This window comes from Anas acuta, chromosome 2 (assembly GCF_963932015.1).
Source record: "Anas acuta chromosome 2, bAnaAcu1.1, whole genome shotgun sequence".
Taxonomy (NCBI): Eukaryota; Metazoa; Chordata; class Aves; order Anseriformes; family Anatidae; genus Anas; species Anas acuta.
Genome location: NC_088980.1, coordinates 104,943,568 through 104,967,070, shown reverse-complemented (window position 1 = coordinate 104,967,070; position 23,503 = coordinate 104,943,568). Strand labels below are relative to the sequence as shown.

Genomic DNA, 23,503 nt, shown 5'->3' with positions numbered 1-23,503 from the left:
CAAAGAGTAGTAGTTAATGGTTCCAGCCCCTGTCTAGACACCACTTAAAAGTGAAGTCTACCCTATTTTATACATTTATCACTGACCTGGAGGAGGTGATGGGGTGTAATTTCATAAAGTCTCCAGGTGAAACCAAACTGTCTAATCACTGTGCACAGGAGCAGTGCTGGGTCCTAGGCAGATTGGAGGAATGGGTCAACTAAAATGTTTGGAAATTCAAGAACAAGTAGAATATTCTGCACATGAGATGGACTAACCCACTGCAATGGGGTGGGAACTGGTTTCCCAGGGAGCAGTTTTGTGGAAAGGGCTCTCCAGGGGGAGGTTGTGGAGGACAGCAAGCTGAAGGGTTGCCAGCAGTGTGCTCTGGCAGCAAGGAAGGTTGTAGTGTCTTCCTGGGCTGCATTAACAGGAGGACAGGTAGCAGATCAAAAGGAGTGATTTTCCTCTTTAACTGACACTCATTAGATCATATATGGACTACTGCAACCAGTTTTGAGCACTTTGGTACAAGAAAAGAAAGTCAGCTAGAGCAGTTCCAGTGGAGGGCCATCAGAATGGCCAGTCCCCTCCAACCGGAATGATTCTGTGTTCGAATTTTGTCATACAAGTGAATTTTGTTCTTTGATACTTCTTTAAAACATTTCTGTGTATATTTCAAAATTTGTTTCTTGGCAAGTACTTTGACAAGATCAATTTACTGAATAGAAAAATGGGGCTTTATTGCACAGGTAAGTATCTCAGAGGGAAAAAAAAAGAACATTGCAATCAAACCAGCTGCCGGTTACCAATTTTAAAGTACATTCTAGAAAGTAATACAACACAAAAAGAGTAACCTTAAATTCAGAATATTAAATGGCAACAGAAGAACCAAACTCCCCTGTACTTGAACCTGTAAATTGCCTCCAGGAACAGGAGTCAGGTGGTGCCTCTGGTGCCTTGTCTTGTTTTCATTACCTGGGAAATGTTTCTTGCTTGCACTGCGAATGGCACATGGGCTGAACACTGTCTGCTGCTGCTCCGTGCTTCACACTCCTCCCTACTCTTGTGGTTCACCATTGACCAGAAACCCCAGAGATCTCCAGATCATAAAGGAAAAGATTGAATGAACAGGTGTTCACATACTTGTTCTGCAGTTCATGCTGATTTTGGCAGGTTTTGACCAAAAATTGCTCTGTCAAGGAGTATACCTGTTCTCTTTCAATGAAGAAAACAGTATTACAAATGGCAGAATGCAACCTCCGCCCTTAATTTTTTTTATTTTTTTTATCAGTGCATACCAGAATTCTTCTCTCTCTATCACAACTATCCCTGCAGTAACAACAGAGCTGGTGAATAATAGGGAGCCAGCAGAGGCTTTGCTCTTGGTGTCTGTGCTTTTGCCTCTCTGAGATCTCTCCTAAGTTCAAATCCTATAGCTTTTTCCCAGGCCATCCATCAGAACTGCTTGCTCAGAAAACAGTCCCTGCCAACTATAGCCACTTAAGGTTGTTCTCCATCTGCTTTGGGGCTTTCCCCCAGGTCACCCAATTTCACAAGCTCTGTGCATCAGCCAGGCTGGAAAGGGGGCTGCAGTGGGCAGAGAGCTCAAGTCCTCAATGCACTCCCTGAACAGCTGCAGATGTGTTGCCAGATCATAAGGGAATTATTTTCAATCCCAGTACTCCACTGGAGCACCTGCATTGAAACGGGCTAATAACAGTGCTTGTTTGCTGAACATTAAACTGAAATGCATGGAATATCCTGTCCACATATATATGAGACTCTGCAAACCAGCTGCATGTTGAGAAGTCATCTTCCAAGTAGAGAAAAGGATAGTCTACCTTCTGTCCTGGTAGGTCTGGATGGCTAACATAAGACCAGCTGCCAAGAAAGGTGGTGTCATCCGTCATAAAGCAGTGGGTAAATAAGAGACTGGGGAGGACATGACTGGGGACCAGGAATTTCAGGGCTGCCTGTGACCAGCTGTGTCCTTAAACACTGTCACTCAAAAACAGCTCATGCAGATAATCTTTTGCTCGGGTAGGCTTGTGGGTAAGTTTAAGTGGATTTCAGAAAGATATGAGTGAACGTATGTCATTTCTCATATATTTCTCAAGTAGATGAAGCTCACTTCTCTGCTGGGGACAAAGTTTTGCTGGCCTTTCAGAAAACCTGACAGCCTGGAGTGACAAGAGAAAGGTAAAAGTCAGTTTGTTCCCTCATGTCCTTTCCATAGATATCTCCAAACACATTTTGGGCTCTATCTTACCATTACAGGATTGCATGATAGATGGAAGATTAAAATCTCTGTCCACCATGGTCATTCTTTCTTCATTCCTCAACTGTTTTTGGCCTTTTACTGAAAGTTACCCAATACTTTCCATTATAAGGGCCTTAGAGCTTTGCCAAAGTTCAGTCATTCTAGCTGTAATTTCTTCTGCTGGCTGGATGCCTCTGGCTGATTTTGTTTGGACCTCTTTTGATAATTTTTTTTGGAAATTTTTCAGTCATTTCCAAGAAAGAACCTAGGGGAAAATGTATATATTGTTGCCTATGTCAAAAACTAACAGACATTTTCTCTTAAAAACTCTTATTTCCCAGGCTTTGGAGCACAGTCCTGAAATTTAGTGAGTAGGTGATCTTTGCATCTGGAATGGCCTTTCCTCTTTCCCAGTGGAAGTCTGCAGAGCGTAGAGGCAAGATGCAAACCACAGAGTTGTATAGCAAAGAAAACTTTGAGTCTTTAAGAGCTCTGAGTCACTTGTTTTAAAGGTCGAAGAGCGTGTATGAGGGATGAGGGAGAAAAGGCAGGGGAAAAAAGAAATTATTGTTTTCAAAGTTGGTGTCTTCAGTGCTAGAGAACAAGACTGACTCTGCCAGAGGGTTCCTGTGTGTTCCCCGGAGAGTCCCTGTGTGAGTGACTGTGTGGGGTCTGCTTGGGATGGAGTTCATTTTCTTCACAGTAGCTCATGCAGTGCTGTGCTTTAAATCTGTGACCAAAACAGTGTTGATAACACCAAGGTTTTAGCAAAAGCCGAGCAGTGCTTGCACAGTGTCAAGGCCACCTCTGTTTTCCACACTGCCCCTTCAACAAGTAGGCTGGGGGTGGGCAAGAGGTTGGAAGGGGACACAGCCAGGGCAACTGACCCCAAATAACCAAAGAGATATTCCACACCATATGGCATCATGCTCAGCAAGAAAACAGGAAGGTTTTTTTTTCCAAAGCAGTTGTAGCTCAGAGACTGACATTAGTCTGCTGGTGGGTGGTGGTGAGTGATTGCCTTTGCATCATGTTGTTTTTTTTTTTCTTTTTTTTTTTTTTCTTTTTCCCCTTCACTTACTAGACTGTCTTTATCTCAACCCACAGGGTTTTCTCACTTTTTCCCTTCCAATTCTCTCCTCCATTCCTCTGGGTGGGAGCAAGCAAGCAACTGGGTGGGTGCTGAGCTGCTGGTTGGGGTCAAGACACCACAGCAACTCACCAACAACCAGCTCATCCTAGCTTGTCACTACACATGTTTTTCTCTATAGTCCTGGCAGGAGTCCTGTGGTGTTGTTTGTAAGTACTCACCCCTGCCATGGAAGTCAATGGGATCTAGCCTGCAAACCTGTGAAATACCATATATGACAGTAGCTGGATTGCAGAGTTTGTGCCATCTGCAGCACACAAATGTCCCAATCTCTCCATCATCCACACGTGAGACTTGGCTCAGAGTATGTCAGGATTGCTTTCTGTAGGTTTCACAAACATAGAAAGCAGGGAGAGGAAAGGCAGAAGCAGCACTGTGTGTAGCTGAGTTTAATGGATTCTCATGGAGTTGTGATTAGGGCTTTTAGCCAGCCTTGCCAAGTGGAAGGTGGAAGGTGCCCTTGGGTCCATAGCTTAAACATTGATTGTAACCCTGAGTACCCTGAGAAATCAAAGAGTTTCACATGAGGCGCTACCTACAAGAGGACAAATTTTAATTTTAATCTTACTGTGGTTCAGTCCTATAAAATGGAGGTAATAATGCTCCTTATTGCTTGGAAAGACATCTGCAAAGTGTAATTAACATTTGTGAAACATACAAATGCTACACCGATGATAGACATGGAGGAAATCAGTAAATTTATCTTCAGAGCAGAGCCCAAATATTAAAGTGAATGGGACCCAGAGGAACAATGAAGAGAAGATAAAATACTGAATGGGTGTTCACTAAATGGGTTTAGTCCCTTCTCTGTACTGAATAAAAGTGAGTACACTAAAGTAACCTAACATCCATATCAATACTTTTTATCAGTAGGAATAAATATGTCTTGTCAATAATCCCAAACACATTCAGGTAAATTAAGGTCACATGGGCAATTTTTCTTCTGACATTTGCTAGCTGCTGAGTGCTTGATTTCATAATCTCGGAAATGTTCTTTGACAGTAATTCTTTGTGTATGGTATTTATGAAGTTTGACAAAATGAAAAAGATATGGGATGTCTCCAAAGCTGTAATTAATAATTCAAGTGAATATCTAATGCCATGTAATCTATCTGAAACGAGACAGAAATGCCATGTAATCCATCTGAAACGATGCCATGTAATCTATCTGAAATGAGACAGAAATACTTCATTGGAAGCAACTGTTGATAACACAATCTCAGAAGCTATTTATCATTACCTATCATTACCTTTAGCCTAAAATACAAGACCAACATAAATGTGGGAAAAAAAAAAAAAAAAAGAATACTTATTAGAGTGGCTATGATTTATTGTCATTTGGCGATCATTATACCCCAACAAGCAAAACGTCAAAGGTTCAACAGTCTCTATAAAAAGTAATTTACATACATTACAGATGTGTTCTACGTAGTAAGCAAAATACTTTACACTTGGAATCATGGTGTTCCCAGATTTTCAAAGTTTTTTTTTTTTCTGTTCTTTTTGAGCTAAACTCAGAGATGAGGAGTTGTAATTCAATATTCCCTTGGACCTACTTACACCCACTTGTTGAAGCGTCAGGGAGTCCTGGTGGGTGTAACTCACATGCTGAAGAGCCAAAATACGTTGCAATAACATTAACTTAGTGGAGGGAGGATACACTGCCTTTTGATTTGCTTTTCTTGCTGTGTTCATCTCCTGTGGCCAAGCAGTGTACAAGGCATACACGCTTAGCATCTGTGTGACTCTGAGGCCTGAGGAGAGAGGTTAGGAAGACCATAAAATTAGATGTGCTATGTGGATCTACATTGGCATAACCAGTAAACTTTGGGAGAGGACACACAATGCAGTGTCACGTTGGGGTCTGATAAAAAACTAGACTACACCAGCTCCCACTCTCTCTAGTGTCAGATGGCTTTACGAAGACACCTCTGCACATCACCCTACATTTAGGAGAACTTGCACAGCTGTACAGGAGCATGCAGAACATGCCCACCCATTTGTGAACTATAGATAAAATGCATGGCATGTAACCAGAACTGTAGGATGCTCTTCTGGGCTGAAAGAGATTCTGATAGGAGATTGCTACTTGCAGTCTCCCACTGAAGATAACCAGAAGTGGAATGTCATTGTCATTTGAAGAGCCTCAAAAAAAGGCAAGATCTTTACCTCCTTCCATCAACATGAGTCAAACCATGGCCAGTATTATTTTGATATACTCCAGCCAAAGAACTGACACAAACAGACCTTGGGCAGTGAGAAACTATTTCTGAGGAAATCAGAATTATTTTACTCTGTGTGTTGAAATAAATCAACACTATGAACAAACAAAATGTTATTATTAATCTATAAAAAGCTACTTCTGCAAGCATCCTAATAAAATCTAGCACTAATTATTTGGTCTTGGTTTTGCTGTCTTCAACAGTTAAGTATTCTAGCAGTAATGGAATTACTTTTTATTATATGAAATCTTGGTGCACAAAAATCAATTTTTATTGGCTTAAGTATTAAGCAGATGCAATAGCTACAGTTGTTTTCAGTAATTTTGACAAAATGCTGTGCAAGGAAATTGGTCTATAAATTGCCAGAATATAATTTCCCAAACTTTCTGACCTGGAATTAATCACCCTTCATTCAAAATACAAAACAAGAAAAACAAAAACATAATGATGGTGTGTTTCATCAAATATAAAAAAATAAATATGAAAACCAGTGGTCCATAAATATTGTCTGCAGGTAATAGTCATAACTGTATTTTCTTTGCATTCCAGCAGTTTGTTTTTCTTTAAATGCAGGGCAATGTAACCATCTAGTCCATTTTAGAGCCCTGTCATGTTATTCCTCCAGGAATTTCATCTTCTAAAAGAAGAAGATCACAGCAATCAACAGAATAAATAAATAAATAAATGAAATGGCATGTGGGCCTTCACATGATCAACATTCAAACCATACCTAGAACACTTACCTAGAGCAAAAGTCTGTCTCTCTGAGTAACTTTGGCATACTTAAAAGATAACCAGGTGTTTTGTTGCTTTCAGAATTTTCTTCAGCTTCCCAATTAATCAAAACAGTAAAGGAAAACAAACAAACAAACAAAAAGAAACCACTTCACTTGTCAGAGGCAAGTCTAGATAAATAAATACTTTCAGATTATGATGCTAATTACCCAGAATAAGAAAAGGCTCATCCGTGGATTTAACAAAATTATTAGTAAATAACTTCAGCATTTGTTCAGTATCATTTACAAACTCATTACCCAGATCCAAGGATAATATCTTTGCTCTAGGCACAGATCCAAAATGGTCATTAACAACAATATGAAATTGTTGTGGAGAAAAAGATTTATCATTAAAATATGTTATAATACTCAACTCTTACTTTTCAAATGCACATTTTGTATTGAGCCCAAATGGTATTTACTTCAGACAAATGATCTCCCACATATGGTTCCTGCATCACATGCAATTCTTTTCAATGATGCAGTCAAATTTTCTTCAGATTTTTTGTATTTAATTGTTGCCCTTCACATTGCATTTGGGCTCAGGCAATTAGAAGGCTGCCATTCAAAGAGAACGGCACACATATCTTTACATGCGTGGACCACATATTCCAGCATCTCTCTAAGATGCGCCAAATAGCTTGTGGTTTGAGAAGAAAAGAGTGATTCTGAAAAAAATAAATAAAAACATTTTGTTATTATATCACTTCAGCAAATTTTGCACAAATTGTTCAAAAATGTAAATAGAGAGATAAAATTTGCCTCTTTTCTTTTGAATCACTGACAAATTTGAACATGTTTTGCAGAGTAGAATAGAGTGTTAAATTGTATAAATGAACTTATTGTTATTCAAGAGAAGACTGTAGCAAGGAAAACAAGACCAGCTAACACCTGGTTGGCAAGCGCTTAAGGTCACACTATGCGACAGCAACTGTCAAGTTCTCACTTGGGTACCTCATTTCAGCATTCCATGAATACATTGTAATAGTTCTGTGTAACCGAGACATGTTAGATGGACATAAGATTTTCTAAACAAGGACAATTTGTTTAGATCCTCTAGACCCTGGCTGCAAAGTGGGATCACTTTGTGACAGGCTGCCACGGCAGACTTGCAATAGCACAATTTTGTTAGTTATTGCTATTGGATTTAAAAACAGGTTTCATAGCTTTTGTCCTCAACTAGAGTAACAATAAAGTCCCTAGAGTTAAGTATTATTGTGAATGTAGATTTCCTAGGACACAGCCTAAATACATGTAGGTTCTTAAAAAGGAAAGAATAAGAAAATATGCATGAAACTTTTTCTGAGATCAGTGGGTTTAACCAGAGAGGCAGTGGAATTGTGTTTGGCAAATGCCATGGCTTTGAATGAAATTTGAAAAACATAAAAGAGTATAAAAAGCTCAATATGCAGGACTGGGGACAATGCTCACAGGGCATGGGAAAAGGAAAAGATGCCCACCAACAGGACCACCACACCACCTAGCTCTGAGCAGCCCCAGTAATGCAATCTCATTCCACCCAGAAATGGTTCAAACCCTCGGACCTGTGATGCCACTTCCAACAAAATAATTCCTGGCAGGTTGGCTGCAGGAAGTGCCACAGGGACTGCTGTGTCTCTGTCAGCTTTTCCTGCTGCAGTACTGTCCTCCTGTACCTTCACTGTATCCAACCCTAAGGGACTCTAGCAGCCCTATAGAAGACTGCAGCCCATAACCCACCACCCGAAGGTAAAATGGGGTATTTGTAGCCAAACTAAACATAAGACGTGTACTTTGGAAGTACTCAGACCATCCCTTTAAAGTGCTCATCCACCAAGAGCTGGACATTTGGGGTCATTTGGGGAGCTGTGTATGCAGGCAACTGAAACAAAAACAGTGGAAAGGAGGAGACTGGAGAGCAGAGTCTATTTAGGGATAGAGACATGCTCTCGCTGATTTTTAAAGCCAGTATTTCTAAACTATGGTAGTAATGTTACACCAAAGGGCAGCTAAGAATCACCACACTGCTCTCTCACTCTCCCACCTCAAAAGGACAGGGGGAGAAAATATGATGAAAAAAGCTCATTGAGTTGAGATAAGGACAGGGAGATCACTCAACAAGTACTGTTACGGGTAAAACAGACTCAGTATAAAGGAGATTAATGTAATTTATTGCCTATTACTAACAGACTAGACCGGTCAGAAACTAAAAGCAAACTAAAACCACTTTTCCCCCATTCACCCTCTTCTATTTCCTCCCCCCAAGCAGTGCAGGGGAATAGGTTATGGGGGCTGTGTTCAGTCCCTGACGCTTTGCCTCCACTGCTTCTTCACAGTCCCTCTCTGCCCCTGCTCCACGTGGGGTCCCTCCCACAGGATGCCACCCTTCACAAACTGAGCCTGCGGGGGCTGCCCACAAGCAGCAGCTCCTCAAGCACTGCTCCCACATGGCTCCGTCCCACAGGGTCCATCCCCCAGGAGCAAACTGCTCCAGCACGGGTCCCCCATGGGTGGCAACTCCCCCCAGATCCCCTGCTCCTGCGGGGGCTCTCCATGGGCCGCAGCCTCCTCCAGGCCACATCCACCTGCTCCACCGGGGGCTCCTCCACCCACGGGGGGGCTGCAGTGTGGAGATATGCTCCATGTGGGACCCATGGGCTGCAGGGGGACAGCCTGCTCCACCAGGGACCTCTCCACAGCCCGCAGGGGAACTGCTGCTGCCTGCCTGGAGCACCTCCTGCCCTCCTTCTGCCCTGCCCTGGGGCTCTGCAGGGCTGCTTCTCACTCCTCTCTCCCAGCTGCTGTTGCAGGGCAGGCTTTTTGTTTGTTTGTTTGTTTGTTTGTTTTTCCTATGTTCAGTCTGCTCTCCCAGAGTCCCACCCAGCATCGCTCCCTGGCTCAGCTCTGGCCAGCAGCAGGTCCCTTTTGGAGCTGTCTGGAGCTGGCTCTGATCTGACATGGGGCAGCTGCTGGGCTCTGCTCACAGAGGCCACCCCTGCAGTCACCCTGCTAACAAAACCTTGCAATGTAAATCCAGTACAGTCATGCCAGTTGTTTGTTTGTTTGTTTTGATCTTCCAGAATTCCCCAGTTTCTTCAAACTGTGTTTGATGAAAGAGAGTATATGCTCCATAACATCAGCAATTCATTGCCATTAGGCTTGATCAACTTCCCCATCTCCATCAACCATCAGCAATCAGGTTTCCCCTTTTGTGGTTTCATTAACCCTAGGGTTGATAATACGGGTTGTGACAGTATCTAACAGCTCTACCTTCTTCTGTCAGATGAAGATGAGTCAGTAGAAAGAAGGAACACTTCAGAAAAGGAAAAATAAATGGTTGGGGTTAGAGGAAAAATTTGACACATGAACAAGAGTGAAATGTGTCAATGAAAGTGAAAACAATAGACCAGTTCACAGCTCGTCTTAATTTCTTTGCTAACACAGAGTTTAAAATTTTATCAGTAGAAGGTCATCAACCATTTTAATATATAAAGTATTTATAAGAAAATTGATGTGAAATACAACTTATATGAATAAAAGACAATATAGAAGCATAATTTAGAAATATGAAGTTTCTCACTATGTCTGTAATTATTAATTTTTTTAAAGTCACAAGAATGGAGGTAGATTTGGGACCTAATGAATCAATCATAAATTTCTATATTAATTCAAAATACTCGTAATTTTTCTTTCAGCTAGTAAGGAACACATTTTCTTCAGACACAGCAGTTCACAACTCACAGACCCATAAGTCTCCGCACTATTTGGTTGCTATTGCTTCGTTCACTAAAGCTGATCTCTGAAGAGTTAAAAGTGTTATCAGTAACTGCTTTTGAGGAATTTTCTAAATTCCTGCACATTCCTGCTCCTTGTCCGTTCCATGGTATCACAGCTTTAAAGTAATGCTCCTTTTCCTTTTCCTTTTCCTTTTCCTTTTCCTTTTCCTTTTCCTTTTCCTTTTCCTTTTCCTTTTCCTTTTCCTTTTCCTTTTCCTTTTCCTTTTCCTTTTCCTTTTCCTTTTCCTTCTCCTGCATTCCTTCAGCACTTGGCTTTCAATTAGAAATAGCTTTCCTTCAGAAAATGGGGCTTCATTATTGGATTCATCCAGTCCATGAAAATTAATGGAAAGATTTCTACTTTGAAACATATCCATGAACTTTGGCTCAGAGTCAGGATAGTTTTGTAGTTTGTGAAACTGAACAATATTGATTCTTCAAAACAAAAACTGTAAGTTAAATTAGGATCCAAAATAAAACACAGAAGTGACCAAGCATTATTTGGTCCTATAAACTTTCCAAGTGCTGCTGTCCTAACCCAACACTCTGCTACAGGACATCCTTACCTACCTCATGACTACACTCAGATTTAAGTGTTGTACTAACAACATGTAGCAAAAATAGATATTTCAGTCAACTGCCAGTGTGCAAACTAAAAGCTGGGTCAAGTCTCTTTGATATCTGAGCCCTGCTTTAAAGTAGCAAATGGTTACTGCAGCTGGTGCACAAGTATTTTCAGCAACACCGCACTGCAAGAGAACAGGTATCACTTCTGAGACAGCAAAACTCTCTCAAGTGATTGTCAACACAAGGTAGCAAAACAAATGAAGGGACTTGAATTTCTAAATCCAGGCTTTAATTTTTGCTCTACAATGATTACTTTTTGTGATTTTAACCCTCTGCTCCTTGCTCCGGTGAGATCCTTCCTGAGAGGTTTCCAATGCTGTTTGACCTGGTGTTAAAGTAATGTTGGGGTACTGCACCATGACTGTTGCGGTACACATCGGAAACGTAGGCTGGCTGAAAAGACCACACAGCACCAACGCTTCTTTGGGCAACCCCCCATCCAACAGGCTGTGATACCTCTAACTGCAAAGCCGAGGTAATGTTGCCTGCATCTCCTTTCTGCAGCGGGAAAGCCTCTCTGACACCTCCACGACTTTGCTCATCCCCTGAACAAAACGGTGTGCGTTGGTCGAGCTCTGCTTCATCAGCACTGACGTTGATTGTTAAAGCTGGACCATAAAGTGTTATCACTGCCTTCAAAGACCAAAAAAAGAGTAAGTTTGCCGAAAATCAGTGCGCCTCCCATGCAAACAGGAGTCGGCAGATGATCCGCTATTCCTGGCAGCATCCACAACTGGAGAAATAAAAGCTGCCTGGCCTGTCTATACCCAACCCCACAAGCATCCACACCCAACCTTCAGTCCTCACCCCGCACAGGACCCCATGGAGCTCAGCAGGAGCCAGCAGGCGCTCAGCACGCCCCGCAGCCCCTTCCCAACCGATGGGCGCTGGGGTTTCACCCAAAGGTCCCCCCTGGAGAGGGGGGCCACCTCCGTGCGGGGAGGGACGTGTGACACCAGGTGACACCAGAACGACCGTCGGGAGGGCAGCAAGCCCCCCCAAAGCCCAGCACAGCCCCGCCTCGGGCTCTGCACGGCCCCGGCCGCGGCCCCTTCTCCCCGGGGCGGAGGGCGGGAGGCGGGGCCGGGCCGCGGCTCGGCGGGGCCGGGCCGGGCCGCTCGGGGCTGGCGGCGAGATCGCGGTGCCGCCGGCGGCCGAGGAGCCACGGCGGGCGGCAGGGGCAGCGGCAGCGGCAGCGGCAGCGGCCGGGCGTGTATGAGCAGCGGCACGGCGCCGCCCGGCCCCCGGCATGGCCCGGCTGTAGGCAGCCACCCCCCGCCGCGCCCCGTCCGTCCTATGCGAGCCGCCCCGGCGCCAAGATGAAAGGTAAAGGTAGGGAAAGCAGCGGGGGGAGCGCTCCGCCGCACACACCACACCGGGAGCCCAGCACCCGGCACCGGGCACCGGGCACCGGCATCGGGCAGCCCCCGGAGCGCGGCGTCGCGGTGTCCCCCCCGCCGCCCTGCTTTTATTCCCCCCTTTCCTCACCCGCGAGGAGTTTCGTTTCTCCCTCTTTTATTTCTTTATTTCCCTCTACCCTTATTCATTTCTTTTATTATTATTCTTATTATAACTTCTTTTTGCCGGCGTTGCGCGATGTTCGCGGTGTCGCTGCTGAACATCTGGCAGTGATTAGGTGCCAGCGGAGGCTTGAGCTGGCTTGTGAAATGCATTTGGCATATTTCTCCTCGACGTCCACCGACTGGAAAATATTTGGGCTTCGCTTTGCATCTGCTAAAGCTGAAGCCTCGTTTCTTTTCCTATTTACTTCATCCTCTCCCCCCCTCCCCTTCTCCATTTAAATGGGTGAAGCGTGCCGCTGCTGCCGGCTGACCCCATCCTAAAAAGTTGTGACTGAGGTGTAGCTGGTAATAAACGTGGTAAATTGCTACATCGTAGCCTAGTCAGGATATATCGGGGAGTTGCAAGGAAGCCTTCTCTTTATGAAAATTGATAACCCTACGACAAAAGGCAGAGAGCCCTTGCACGCCGGGCGATAGCTACGATGAGAACATCAAAAGACGCTACGGAAAGTTTAGGAAGTGCTGGGAAGTTTGGGAGGGTTGGGTCTCGTTTTGCTTCAGAGACAAAAATAAACTGGAAGGGTGGAAGGGAAAAAACACACACACAAGAAAATTGCTTTTGGGCACCAGTGAGCCTGTGCTTGGATTGCAGGGGTTGCTTCCAGATGCCAGGAGGGCAGTAAACATCATGATAGTTACACTGAGTTTCCAGAGCCCGGGACACCAAATGATGTGATTATTTATGCACTTGCCAGAGTAGCTGCCCGAAGGGAGGAGAAACTTTTTTTTTTTTTTTTTTTTCTTTTTTTTTTGGGGGGGGAGCTGTTTTGGGGGTTTTTGGTTTTGCAAGCCCCCCCAACCCCCTTTAAGTTACTTCTTGCCCTGTGATGTGATCTCTCCGCAAGACATTAAAAATAATGTATTTATAATGTTCTTTATAAGGGTACTTGTGCCAAAAGTTTTGTCATCAGCTTGTCATTATCAGCATAACTGTAGTGGCAGGAACAAGCCAAAACAATGGGAATCCAGGGATATAAGACCACGGGTGTTATCACTGAAAGCTTTCTGTTTTTGCTGGGGCTGAGACCCTGCTGGTTGCGTAGGGGGAGGCAAAGGGCAGAGGACAGCAATAATGTTTTTGGGTAGCCACGTGCTGTGATGCATGGCGCCTGGGACCAGGGTTTGAATCCATTGAAACTAGCGAGCATTTTGTTGTAGTTGTAAGTGGGTGTAGGACGTGGTCTGGCAAAATACGACTTCTGTCTCCTTCTGCTATGCCTCCGGTGCTCTTTGCAAAGTGAAGTGGCGTTTGGAGGGGCGATGTCACCCCTGCTGCGAGCACGTGCTGATGCCCGCGCCCTAGCGAGAGGGAGATGCTTCATTCTGCCTGCTAGCCATTGCCAGTCGGCTTCCCCGAAAGTGACCACAGCTGTCTTATTCTTCCTCCCTCACAGAATTACAAAAATCAGTAATAAAACATGCAAAAAAGAAGGTGACTGTGCTAATAACACGAGAAGTGTAAGCCTTCAGACAAGTCATCAGGTCAAGTGCTATTGCTGGTGTTACAGAAGCTATAGAGCCAAAACAAATTTTGACTCCGTGTTTTCCTTTTCTGGGTGCATATTTGGTTTTCACATTTTCTCTTTAAACTCAATGCTGGTGATAATTGTAGGACCTTAGAAGTCAGTGTAGCTACACATTTCTCTCAGTAACAAGATGATCTGTTGATTGCAGCTGTCTCTGTATCTACCCTCTCTGGAGAACAGAGGAATATCTAAATAATTACATCACTAAGTATCAGTAAGGAATAAATTATATTTTCCATTGCTGGGATTTGTAAAGTGTTATGTTTTAAATCAGTAAAATAAATTGAGGTTTATGCTTAATGCTCTTGCAGTTTTATTTCCAGCAAACTACACTGAGCTCACAAACTTTGTGATACATTTTAATAATAATTCATCTACTTTATAAAGGGACTCGACTGCTTTAGGGTCAGATGTATCTTTACCAAATTATAAGTTCTCTTCCAAGTTTTAGTTATGTATTGGGGTGCGAAGCGGTATTTGTCACCTAGGAAACAAATGAAAACAGCTTCCTTGGAGTCAAATAGCACTGCACGTTCAAAAACATTGGGCCCAATTTAAGGCAGGGATACGTGTTGTTCTTTCTATATATCCATTATGTATTTTGTAAGTTGTATTGTAAACCAGATCTGCAGTCAGTGCAGGCGTGGCTGCTGTGGTTTTGCCATTTGAAATGTGGGTTTTGTTTGGGCAATGACAGACTACTGATGACACAGTTAAGGTGGTCCTTTGGGACTCTTGCTCTGGGGTGGCAGCAGTGCTCCGCGGTACGTGGCTAAGGCAGCCCAGCTGCTTCTTTCCACTGATCCTCCTCCGACCTCTTCCTAAGAGATCAGCCCAGAGTGCTAAAACCACCAGTTATGTCTCTTAACCCAGAGCCTGGATGTGATCTGCAGGTGGAACCTCCGCTTTCAACACTTGAACATGCACTCAAAATTTTCCTGTTCTCTCGACTGCCTTGAAAACTCTTAAAGTAAATAATCCCTTTAGATGATGTCTGCCTTCTTGACAGATTTTGTCTTCTGAACCGGTTTGATGCCACTGCTATTTTAAAGAATAAAGCTAAATTTTCAAATGCTGGAGAAATGTGTCTCTCTCCCTCTCTAATCTTCTTGTGTATGAAATCAAATGAGTGGTTGTCTGCAAATAGGTCTTCCCTGGATAGAAACAGCAAACTGCAAATTTCAAAAAAATCCAGTCCAGAACATTTTGCAGAAGCCAGAAGGCATCTGAAAAACAAGGATTAGAAGTGGAGTGATCCAGTAACCTCTACTTACTCCAGTTATAACGGAGTTTATATGAATATAGTGACATAAACATGAAACATATGCAAAAGCTCTGAGTGGTGTGTGTTGGACATGTCACAGGACCCTACTACAGAAGTTCAAAGGCATGAGCAGTTATAATAAATGTGTGATACAACGCAGAACAAATCCCGAGCAATGCTACTATACAGCCAGTATATCCTGAATTGGCTGGTAGCAATAGAGGATTTTAAATGTGTGTGTGAGAAAGATGATCAGGCACGCACGTGTCAAAGGATATTCTCCTTAGCCACACAGATGAAAGAAAGCAGAGTTTTAGAAGCTGTGAAAATGCAAGGGAAATCTGTTACTGCACAAGTAGAAATATGACTGTACAACAGTAATGGCTCTTAAGCAGAATTAGCATATAAGCTATTTAGTATGGGGTTATTTTTGGTAAGAAGTTGTAACTGTGCATCTTAGCTTTCAATACTCTACTTTTCCCAGACACGTAGGACCAGGAATAGCACTGGGGAGTCGATCTGAGTGAGGAAGGCAGTTGTTTAAATCTCTTGTGGCTCTTTCTTCTGCTGCTTTGGAGAAGAGGAATTTATTCTAGGCTGGTTTCGCTACAGCTGAGAGCTGAATAGAGCCCTTTTTGTCACGGCAGCTTTACGCTTGGTTTACATCCATAGCCAAAGGCCATTGTGCTCATAGGTTCAAACACCTTTGCTGGCTTGGCTAGCAGGTAGGGAGGGAAACAGTCTTGCACAGAGATACAGGGCTTGCAGAGCAAAAACAAAGTCAAAGAAAGAAAGGGAGCTGGAAGAAATGTCAAGGATGAAGGCGATTCAGCGCTGCGAAGGATGTGTGCCCAGTTATCTTCAGATTCACAAAACACTCCTTATCCTGAGGTTCTCTCATGTCAAAACAGAGATTTCCCCGACGGAAAGCAAAATAAAGGCGCTTTTTAGCAGGCACTGAAAGTGAACATGATCCTCCTAATAATCTGAGTGTGGTCTGTGCGAGCGAGGGATCAGCGTAAGATGAATTGTCTTTGGAGTTTGACTGCTTCCACCTAAAATTGCAATCCCTTTTGGTGCATAAATTTGAGGTGAAGACTGGGACGTCGCTAGGAAACAAAGTGGATGACTTATGGGAGGCAATATAGAAGTATGTTGTTCAGGAATGCGTGTGCTGTTTTAATGCTCTTGTTAATTGCCTCCTCCAACATGCAGACAGGGAGGCAAGAGTTTTCAGCGCACTAATGAGAACAGATCTGTTTGCCCTTAAATCATTACACTGAAATATGATATGATTTAAACCTTTAACTTCTAAGGTCAGCCCTCTGCACCGTGCAGCTGGTCCTGGCCCCAGCAGTGCAGCATTGCTCTGCAGCATTCATAGGCTAACAAGTTTTGTTCAGGAAAAAAAAAACACTAATTATTCTCTTCATTTTGTGCCTAAAAAGCAAAACTAGAGCCATCATTCCTATACCTGAATCTCTTAATCTTCTCTTTTTTCATTTTTTTTTTTCATTCTTATTGTGAGCTCTCACATTTTTTGACCTTAGGATTTGGGGTGTATACCAAGACCATAACACTGAAATGCTCCCATTTGCCATGACTGTTTTTTTTTGTTTGTTTGTTTTGTTTATGCATGTGTTTGGTGATGGGAGATACAATCCTAGTCTTGGACTGTAAATCTCAAGGGAAGGTCTATGATCTGCAACCTCGCCTCTTGCTTTATTGTGGTATGAACAGCGGACCAGTTCCCAGATCTGAAGGACAGGGGTTGGGAAAAGCCTCAGTCTCCTTGCCAGGATCCAGGCTGAAGCGACATCCCAAAGGATGCTTGGGGATGCGTGGAGGTGGGCTTTCTTCCAGGGCTGCCTCAGCTGAACCTCTGCCTCAGCTTCTCCCAAGACCTACTGGAGCCGGCTGCTCTGCAGATGCCGAATATATATAACCCCCGTCCGAAGGAGCTCTCCCAGAGAGGAGGCAAAGGACTGGATCGAAAACATTGTGCTGAGCTCAGAGCCAGCCATGGCAACGTGTTGGCTTGGGACTGCATCAGTAGAGAAGGGTTTTCAACATGGGTTGGGTTTTTATGAGGGAAAGCTTGTCAAAATGGAAGCAAAGAGGGAAAGATTTGAATATGAAAAGCATCCGTAAGGAAAAGGGAATGGAGAAAATCATAAGAAGTAGACAAGTGAAGTGAAGCATCTGTGAAGACAGAGAGGTTATATCCCGTTAGCAAAAGTAGGAGACTGTCCAGAGTAAAAGCTATGAAAACCAGTGCAAACCAATTAGGCTGATGAAGTCATCAACATCTGAAGGCTGCAGCTGTTTGCCGTGCTTCTGCTGGCTCAGTTTCACCTCTAGGTCAGCACTTTGAATGTAGGCTCCATTAATAGTGACCAGAAATGCATATAAATCTGGTCACTGCTCAAAAAGCTTTTGAAATGTGATATGAGAAAGATATTGGTGCTCACTGTGCTCTTCTGTCTAAACACATGTTAATATTACAGAAACCTCACAAGTGGACAAGCCCAGTGAGAGGGCTGAGATGGAGAAGGTGAGCAGAAACAGCTTTAGGATGCTCCAGAAAGTCTCTCCGGCCACCCTTTTTGCACGCATCTGAGCAGCGTTCTGCATTGATGCTGGTTTATGGGATAAAGAGAGGAATATTATAATTTTCAACTACTGGGCATGATGTCTTTCCAAATGGAAGGAAAGGAAAGGAAAGGAAAGGAAAGGAAAGGAAAGGAAAGGAAAGGAAAGGAAAGGAAAGGAAAGGAAAGGAAAGGAAAGGAAAGGAAAGGAAAGGAAAGGAAAGGAAAGGAAAGGAAAGGAAAGGAAAGGAAAGGAAAGGAAAGGAAAGGAAAGGAAAGGAAAGGAAAGGAAAGGAAAGGAAAGGAAAAAAGTCTTCTTGATAATATTATGAATTTTACAGAGTTGCACTGGTATATAGCTATACAGCTCCCATTAAGCTGGTGGGAAATGCAGCACCCTTAACGATTAAAGCTCTTTGAGAACACACATTATAGAGAGATTTATTTTAAAGGAAACTCTTATACTGGATGTCATTGTTGCTGCAAATTAGTCTCACAGTCCCGAGTTCCCAGCATGGTACTTAGGGGTAAGTTGTAATGCGCTGTAAATCCAGTTTTCAGGGGGTTATAAATTAGCTTCTAAAATCTGAGGTGAAACTTGGCTCAACGATTTTCAGCCTGGATGCCTCCTTCTCTCCTGAAATATATTTCCATGGATTTTGAAATTTAGCGTGGAACATTTGTGCCTTTCCTTAATTAAAGACTTGAAACAAAGGTTCCTTTTTAAACCCATGTTTACCACACAGAGAAGTTGTAGGAATAGATGAATACTATATGTCTGTAGCCAGCACACGACCCAGCATCTCTATAGTTCTGAGGTCTACTGAGGTTCAACATCGCTAAGTGCTGGTTCCTGCACTTTGACCACAACAACCCCATGTAGCACTACAGGTTTTGGGGCAGAGAAGCACTACAGGATTTGGGGCAGAGTGGCTGGAAAGTTGTGTAGAGGAAAAGGATCTGGGGGTGCTGGTCGATGCTCGCCTGAAAATGAGCCAGCAGTGTGCCCAGGTGGCCAAGAAGGCCAACGGCACCCTGGCTTCTGTCAGGAATAGTGCAGCCAGTAGGACCAGGGAGGTGATCATCCCCCTGTACTCTGCTCTGGTGAGGCCACACCTCAAATACTGTGTTTAGCGTTGAGCCCCTCACTACAAGAAGGATGTTGAGGCCCTTCGAGGCACCTTGAAGGTGTCCAGAGAAGGGCTATGAAGCTGGTGAAGGGCCTGGAAGTCCTACGAGGAGCGTTTGAGGGAACTGGGGTTGTTTAGTCTGAAGAAGAGGAGGCTCAGGGAGACCTTGTTGCTCTCTAAAAGTACCTGAGAAGAAGGTGTGGGGAGCTGGGGGTCAGCCTCTTCTTGCAGATAACTAGCGATAGGACAAGAAGGAATGGCCTCAAGTTGCACCAGGGGAGGTTCAGGATGGAAATTAGGAGACATTTCTTCTCAGAAAGAGTAGTCAGGCATTGGAAAGGGTAGCCCAGGGAGGTGGTGGAGTTTCCATCCATGGGGGTGGGTGTTTAAGGAAAGGCTGGGTGTGATACTTAGGGACATGGTTTAGTGGGTGATATTGGTGGTAGGGGGATGGTTGGACCAGATGATCTTGGAGGTCCTTTCCAACCTTAATTATTCTATGATTCTATGATTCTATAAGTTCATTATCTTGAAATGGCTGAGCAGGGTGTGCTGTTAGAAGGTGACAGCTGGACATGTACATTAGCAGCTTTGCAAAACACCTCCCATATGCCAAAAAGGCACCCATTAAAGGAAAGGGATAAAATGGAAACAATTTCCCTATAATCACACTGCACCAAAGACTCCTCAGATCCTGTGCTGCTCCAGAAGGAGTGAGCAGTGCAGTGGTTATAGGACCTGGGTAGTCCCAGGGCCAATTTAGCATCCTTTTTGGCTCCAGGCCAGCTCTCTCTTACTTGACCTCAGCACTGACTCAGAAGTGGCCCGTGATTAATTTATTTAAGATTTAAGAACAAGAACCAGAAATTACACAGTTCTAGTCAACAGATTTTTGCTTCGCCTCTAGCAAATTAATCAAATGAGAGTCCAATTTGTTTTAGATTAAATGAATTCCCTCTGTTCGCTGTGTTAATCCCCAGTTGAACTGCCTTCTTATAATTTCCACTCCCTTGAAGCATTGTACTGTAACTTATTTAACTCTACAACTGTATTTATTAGAGGTGTTGCAGTAATAATTTATAACTGGAAGGCAAGCAGTATTTGGCATTTGTACTCGGTGTAGCGTGGATATTGCCAAAATATCTCAAAACCTTTTTTAGAGGGGATCAGAGCTCTTGCTTTGTGCTGACTACCTACAATATTTGAGGTACTCCTGCTCAGCTACAGGTAGATAGCCACTTATTTCCAGCAGTGTGCTGTAAACTCCATGTGACAATCTGTTGTAGGCCTCCAAGAAAACTCTTGTAAACCTGAGGGAACAGGAGGTCTCCAGTGGTCCTTCTCCTGTGCAGTTAAATACAGTTGGCTGTTTACATGCATTTCAGTTTCGCCCAAAGTTCACTTTTTTTAATGGGCTTTCTTTCTGCCAGAGCTTAGCAGAAGTCAGTGGAATAAGAAATTGCATTTTAACCAGCTTTTCTTTTTTCTTGTACTTTCTTGGTCTAGATTCTCTCTCTTTCAGCTTGAAGCTCTGTAGAGCAGCCTATACCTAAACTATGGCTGGTCTTTCCAGCACTAAGGAGTAAATTCTTCTACCTGGGAATGAAAACAGATACTGCTTCAATTACTGCTTCAAAGAGGAGTGTGCCCTTCAGATTTTTCGCCCAGGGAGATATTCCTTGCCTGTATATAAATCTATATCTATGTAGTAGAAATGTTGCATTCATTCCAATCCTCTTTGGAACCAAGAAGGGTTAATTTAAAATCAAGTAAATTATTTCAAACTAAACCACTTTTGCTATGTCAAACAAAACTCTTACAGCAGTTGTAGCCCCATGCAACTGTATGGGCAGCACTGATGTAAAAAGCAAAATTTTTTGTTTTTTAATACCAGCCACAGGTGCTCACAACTCATGTATTTCTTCCACTCTGATCTCTGATACTGTCTTTAAAATCAGAAGTCACAGGCACTTGGGGTGGAGGCACTTGATGATAGCCCAGGAGGAAAATCTTGGAGCTGTGGTGTGGGGTGAAGCCACAGGATCTAAGCACAGCCTGGCTGCATAAGTCAGATGTGGATTAGATAAACCGCGTTGCCCTCCAGAGAAACAGGAGGTGATTGTGTTAGCAAGGGAAGGCAGGAAGCTGAGGGCTCTGGTGCTGTTATCTTTTTTTTGTGCAGCTTTTATCTTTTGTGCAAGAAGGGAAGATTTTTACTGAGTAATTCACTGTGGGGATGAGAGGCTTGCTTGTTGGCTGTTAATAGTTGCTTGGTTTGTCAGGATTTGTCATGTTTTTTCAGGTGACTGTGTCTTCAGATAAGGTTTGGTATGATTGTGAGGTGTTGGGTTTTTTTCAAAACCAATCCTGATCAAAATGAGGATTTTGACCCTCATTTTGATCCTAAGGAGCTTCCACTGGTTCTTGCATCTCTTAAATGTACATCTGAAATGAGGGTCCAGCTGAAGATAGACAAGAGCACCTCTGACAGTGAGTGAAATGTGTAATTTCTGGTGAAGAACACAAGTTTTGAGCTGTTTTGTCAAAAGTGCTGTCTGAGCAAAGGGTGACGTTGTGTGAAATGATGCATTTCAGGGACTTAGCTGCATCAGGCAACATCTTTCTTGGACTGCAACATGTCAGAGGGAGGTGTGGGTCAGATTTGTTCCTGGTCATACACCCAAAAAATTTAGACTTTGCTGAGCCTGGATGAGGACCATGTATTTTCTTCACCTATCCTTCCAAGGCTGCAATGCAAGTGAAAGCATGGGTGCAGATGGATTTTGGAGGGCAGGGCTTGCTGTCAGCCCCTGGCATTTTCCGCAGTGTGGAGGCAGGCTGGCACCCCTTGAGAAGCAATGCCCTAGGTGTTGATTTAAGAGGGTCCTGGAGGCTTCCCCACTACATGGATTGGTGTGTGCAGGAAGGGGAATGTTCTCTTCTTCTTCCCCCTAGAAATCAGGAATCTGAGGGCAACCTGGGCTTGGGTAGAACCTGGTTCAGGGAGCAGGCAGGGCTCTCACTTCCCTCTGCCTCAGCAGAAGGAAGGGTCAGGTTAGTAGAAGGAGGTTGAATGCACAAACACAAACATCCTTTTTATTATTAAAAAAAAAAAGAAAAAAGAAAGGAAAAAAAAAGTTGTGAGTGTATTTCTTCTGCTGATGCCAGCTTTTTCCTTTGTGTAATTGCTGCTGGAAGGAAGCGAAGAGAGATCGAGCTTCCGACAAAATACATTTGTGATTATTAGCATTTTACAGCTTGGTAGCTGGTGAAGATGAGAACAAAAAGGTTGAAACAGTTTTTATATTTGTCATCTGTTTGAGTTTGTCAGCTCTGTGTCCCGCCGTTTAGGGGATCTCGCCTCTTTGGGCAAAGCTAGTGCACCTGTAACAAAACCTTCCCATCTTTTTCCAGTCGTAGTAGTGACCTGGTGCTGTATCTTTCTTTCTTTCTCCAGACGATTTTGCAGAAGAGGAGGAGGTGCAGTCCTTTGGCTACAAGAGGTTTGGTAAGTGACAGCAGATCTTTCAGCTCACCATTGCTGAGTGCTTATGTTAAGTGAAGCAACTGCTATTAAAATCTCCCTTAGTGGCAGCATGAAAACATAGAGGTACAGGCCCATCATCAATGCCCATTCAGTCTGATGTCTGTCTAGCAGCAGGTGTGATGAGGAACAAACCAATTAATTACTGGATCATTGCATGAAGCAGTGTTATGAAAAGCATGTTCACACTTCAACGGAGAAGTGTGTTGGCTGTAAAAAAAAAGAGTCCGAGCCTCTGAAACATCATCTGTGCCTTCCTTAGGCCCCAGACCAATGCACAGCATGTTCTGTAGGTATCTCCAGAGCAGTTGTATGGGACCTTCTGCATGCTCTCCAAAGTCATCGTGACAGCTGAGCCAGGAACTATTCCAGTATTATTCATGACAGCTGATCTCAAAAAAAAAAGGAAGCAAAAGCACACAGTATGAATGCATTCTGATATCAAAACACAGTCCTGGTAACAAGAATCCCTTACCACAGCACTATCTGCTCCTCATCTGGGGGATATGATGATCTGGGTGTGTTTGATTTAACCAAAACCTGGTTAAACTCTCCCATGTGGTGTTCAGGGGTTGAGCATGTTCTTTGTTGTGCCTCTGTTGATGTAAGGGAACTTTTTTGCCTGTATTTACCCTTAAATGAACCCAAAGGTTGGACTTAATATGCTGCAGAATAATGTTTTATACACTACACTTTAAGCTAAAAATTCCATACAGATAAAATCTTAAAGCAATGTCGATCAATTTTTTTTTTACCCAATGCTTGTTCATTGAAAATGGCCTTGTTGTGGGAAGAAAGCAGGGCCATGTGTCTCTGAACAGGGATCAGCATCCTTCAAGACTGGAGCAGGAGTCACTTTCAGCAACCCCATTTGGCAAACAGATAGGAAAAGCAGGCTGAATTTAAAAAGAAAAAAGAAAAAATGTCAACAATTCCCTCCAGCCCAAGAGGAGCAGGGGGAGACACACTTGTGGCATAAGGAGTTGTAGTGGCTGGGAGGTGGGGATCACATTCGCATGACCTCTTCTACCCCCTGAACTACTCCACCACTCCCTGCTGTTGAGCTTTATTTTGGATAGGTCAGCCAACCACA

At 43.5% G+C, this 23,503-nt stretch overlaps 1 protein-coding gene across 2 annotated transcripts in view; it reads left to right on the top strand.

The window, feature by feature from the left end:
• Positions 1 to 11,849: 11,849 nt before the first annotated feature.
• The window catches only part of COLEC12 (collectin subfamily member 12), a 94,966-nt gene continuing 83,312 nt past the window's right edge, over positions 11,850 to 23,503 (top strand). Inside the window, exons 1-2 of one of the 2 annotated variants that reach the window (XM_068671490.1) lie at positions 11,850 to 12,098; positions 22,324 to 22,374. In XM_068671490.1, the coding sequence (XP_068527591.1) occupies positions 12,092 to 12,098; positions 22,324 to 22,374 (58 nt within the window). In that variant the 5' untranslated portion in view covers positions 11,850 to 12,091. Of the gene's footprint in view, positions 12,105 to 22,323; positions 22,375 to 23,503 lie in introns of both variants that reach the window. The other variant, XM_068671489.1, reaches the window with a different exon arrangement.